We start from the raw sequence: 3,105 nt of genomic DNA on the forward strand, positions 1-3,105 counted from the left end.
AAATACTGAGGCCTTTGCCTTGTACGCAGGCACAGATCCTATTGTGGTAAAGTACTGGGAATCTTTCAATTCATTTAAAGGATTTTGGATCTTGCTTAAGATTATAAGGTGCAAGGTTCTGGAGTCTATGATGGAGGTGAAGAGTCGTTTGGACCCGATTTTGTATTTACTAATAGAATCCTGGATCTGGAGTGTGGGTGGGTACAAGCTCACCCACACCAAAAGGGTTCCCCCACAGACTATGGGGAGGATCCAGTGGGCTCAGGAAACCACATAGTTATGGAGGACACAGGAAAAAGAAAGAGGGGTTGGCATCATGGTCAATGGTCTAAAACAAAGGAATCGGAAAGGGATACTGAGCAGAGAGCCCCAGACAGCAAACACAGCTCCTTGAAAGTGTCTAGAGGGCCAGAAGATGCTGGCCATCTATTAATGGGATGATAACTTCTGCAGGAGTGGGCCGGTGGGTGAAGGGAAGTTGGTTCATGTTTCTCTGTGGATCTGATAACATTCACAATTGTCACCATTCCTTCTTTAATTACACTGCGACACATAGTGTTACCTCGTGTTGATGGAATTGTGTTTGGTTGTAAAGTAGAGTCAAGAGACCAAATAACCTACGCCAGCCAAGTATGTTCCTATAAGCTATAAAATATAGGGAAGGAAGGAGATTCTGCATGACACCACCAAGCCATTGGAAGCAGTCAGGTAACATTCCCCACATGCAAAAAACAAACAAACCCATACTCCAACATCTGGGTTCCTGAAGCCATCTTTTCATCCTCTCACGCGTGAAACGGCACGAAAGCGCCTGACCAGCCCCTTGAGGGGCAGAAGAATCACGTTTCTTGTTTTCTTTCGGTCATTCCTACACAAGCCCATGAAAATAACAAATCATACATCTGAATCTGAGAAAATATCCAGTCTACATCAGCCAAAGCTGCCCTCAAATCATGCAAGGTGTTATGAGATACTTAGGGTGAGACTAGTCTGTGTAACTGCTATGCCATTGTGCTTTATATTATTCATGCAAATTGTTACAAAAATTATCTAAGAGCCAGTTTCTAAAAGAAAGAAAGAAATCTCAATAACTCTGCTCTGAAGTACTCAAATGGGCTATGCCAATGAACATTTATCAAAACATCTCTCTTTATATCTGCTAAAATTTCTCCTTTAAGCTTTTATTCTGGTTTCTGAAAGAAACCACTTTAAAAAGGTTTTTCTCAGGGACTCATTGACCTCCTTATTTCTCAGGCTGTAGATGACTGGATTGATCATGGGAGTCAGGACTGCATAGACGAGGGAGAATAGTTTGTGTAAGATTTCGGGAGTGTTTGTTGGAAACACATAGACAGCAATCACGGTCCCATAGAAAACCGAAACAACAATGAGGTGGGAGGAGCAGGTGGAAAAGGCCCTTTGCCTCCCAGTGGTAGATGGGATTCTTAGGATGGTGGTGATGATACAAATGTAGGATGTCAGGGTGAGCAGACAAGGGACAAGTGACCCTATGGAAGCAATAGTAAATGCCAACAATTGGACAGTCTGGGTGTCATCACAGGAGAGTTTTATCAGGGGTGTTAAATCGCAAAAGATATGGTCAATTTCTTTGGAATCACAGAACGTTAATTGCCACAAAAGACTACTTATTGTTGTGCAGCCCAGAAAGCTACTTATCCAGGAACCTGCCACTAGCTGGCAACAAACCCGGCCATTCATCAGAGCAGCATAACGAAGGGGGTGGCATATCGCTAAATACCGATCGTAGGACATTGCTGCAAGCAACAGAGATTCCACAGCTGCAAAGACACCAAAAAAATATATCTGCCCAAGGCAGCCCTTAACAGAAATGGTCCTTTCTCCGGTCAGGAGACTGGCCAACAGCCTGGGCAGGGTGGTGGAGATGTAACAGATCTCCAGGAATGACATGTTCCCCAGAAAGAAGTACATGGGGGTACGAAGGTGATGGTCAACCACAACTAGAGCAACAAGGAGGCTGTTCCCAGCCACAGACACAATGTAGATCACTAGAAATAGCAGGAAGAGAAGAGGCTGCAGTTCCGGGCCAGTCCCGAATCCTAAGAGGATGACGTCCACAATGAGTGTTGTATTTCTTCCTTTTCCTTTCTCCATTGTATGGATCTAGAAAGAGAAAACCATGAAATATGGATTGAGCACCTTCAGGCAGCTTGTGCTGTCAGTTCACTGGCAGAACCCTGGAGTAAATAAGCTTTATCACTGCATCTCTTCACTGGAAAAAGGAAGATCCAAATAAACAGAGGAAGACACAAGTTGTGATATAAAATTCTATGTTAGTTAGATCTAGTTTAGGACAATGTTGTAATAGTTTACTAGTCTCTGATGTTGAGCTCAGTTTTAAGATGAATATTGTAAAAGAGTGCGATGAGTGTTTGTTAAACTACTTGATATTCTGTCTCCTTGCTGATATTATCTCCATGCTAACGAGAGCACCTTGTCATGAGAAAGAGCATCCAGTGTGAGAAGTGCCAGAGCGTGAGCAGATGTTCTGTGGTGGGACCAGGACGAGTGGCGGGATGGTTGCACATCCGTACTAAAATTTGAGAAGATGGAATATGGATGGACTCCAGAGAAGGAAGAAGGCGGTCACCAATGAGCACAAGACAGCAATGAGTGAAAGTCCTGGGGGCTGGACTCAACATCCTGAGGTCCCTTCCAGCCCTAGGTTTCTAGGGTTCTATGGAACCTGCATGATGGGACACTAGATAAGAGATGAGAAGGAGACTTAAAAAAACACACAAAACCCACTATTTCCAAAGCAAGACAACTGCTCTAAGAAGGGAGATGCTCTGCCACTGACTCTTGGGTTTGTTTACCATTTCCACTGGGATCTCAGTCCAGGCTGAAAGGAACCTGGTCCTGATCCAGCCTCCTATTTCGTTATCATGGCCAGCAAATTAAAGGCAGGAAACAGACTGATAACTATAGCATCAGCTGGCAGGACTGAGAGGCTGTGTCTACACTAGTCCAAATCTTCGAAATGGCCATGCAAATGGCCATTTCGAAGATTACTGATGAGGCGCTGAAATGCATATGCAGCTCCTCATTAGCATGCCGGCGGCCGCG

General features: G+C 44.4%; 1 protein-coding gene across 1 annotated transcript; it reads right to left on the bottom strand.

Moving 5' to 3' along the window:
• Positions 1-1,173: 1,173 nt before the first annotated feature.
• LOC142004982 (olfactory receptor 1C1-like) lies at positions 1,174-1,950 on the bottom strand. The gene has a single exon (XM_074982655.1). The coding sequence runs from the start codon at positions 1,948-1,950 to the stop codon at positions 1,174-1,176; it is 777 nt and encodes a 258-aa protein (XP_074838756.1).
• Positions 1,951-3,105: the final 1,155 nt, after the last annotated feature.

This window comes from Carettochelys insculpta, chromosome 32 (genome assembly GCF_033958435.1).
Source record: "Carettochelys insculpta isolate YL-2023 chromosome 32, ASM3395843v1, whole genome shotgun sequence".
Classification (NCBI taxonomy): Eukaryota; Metazoa; Chordata; order Testudines; family Carettochelyidae; genus Carettochelys; species Carettochelys insculpta.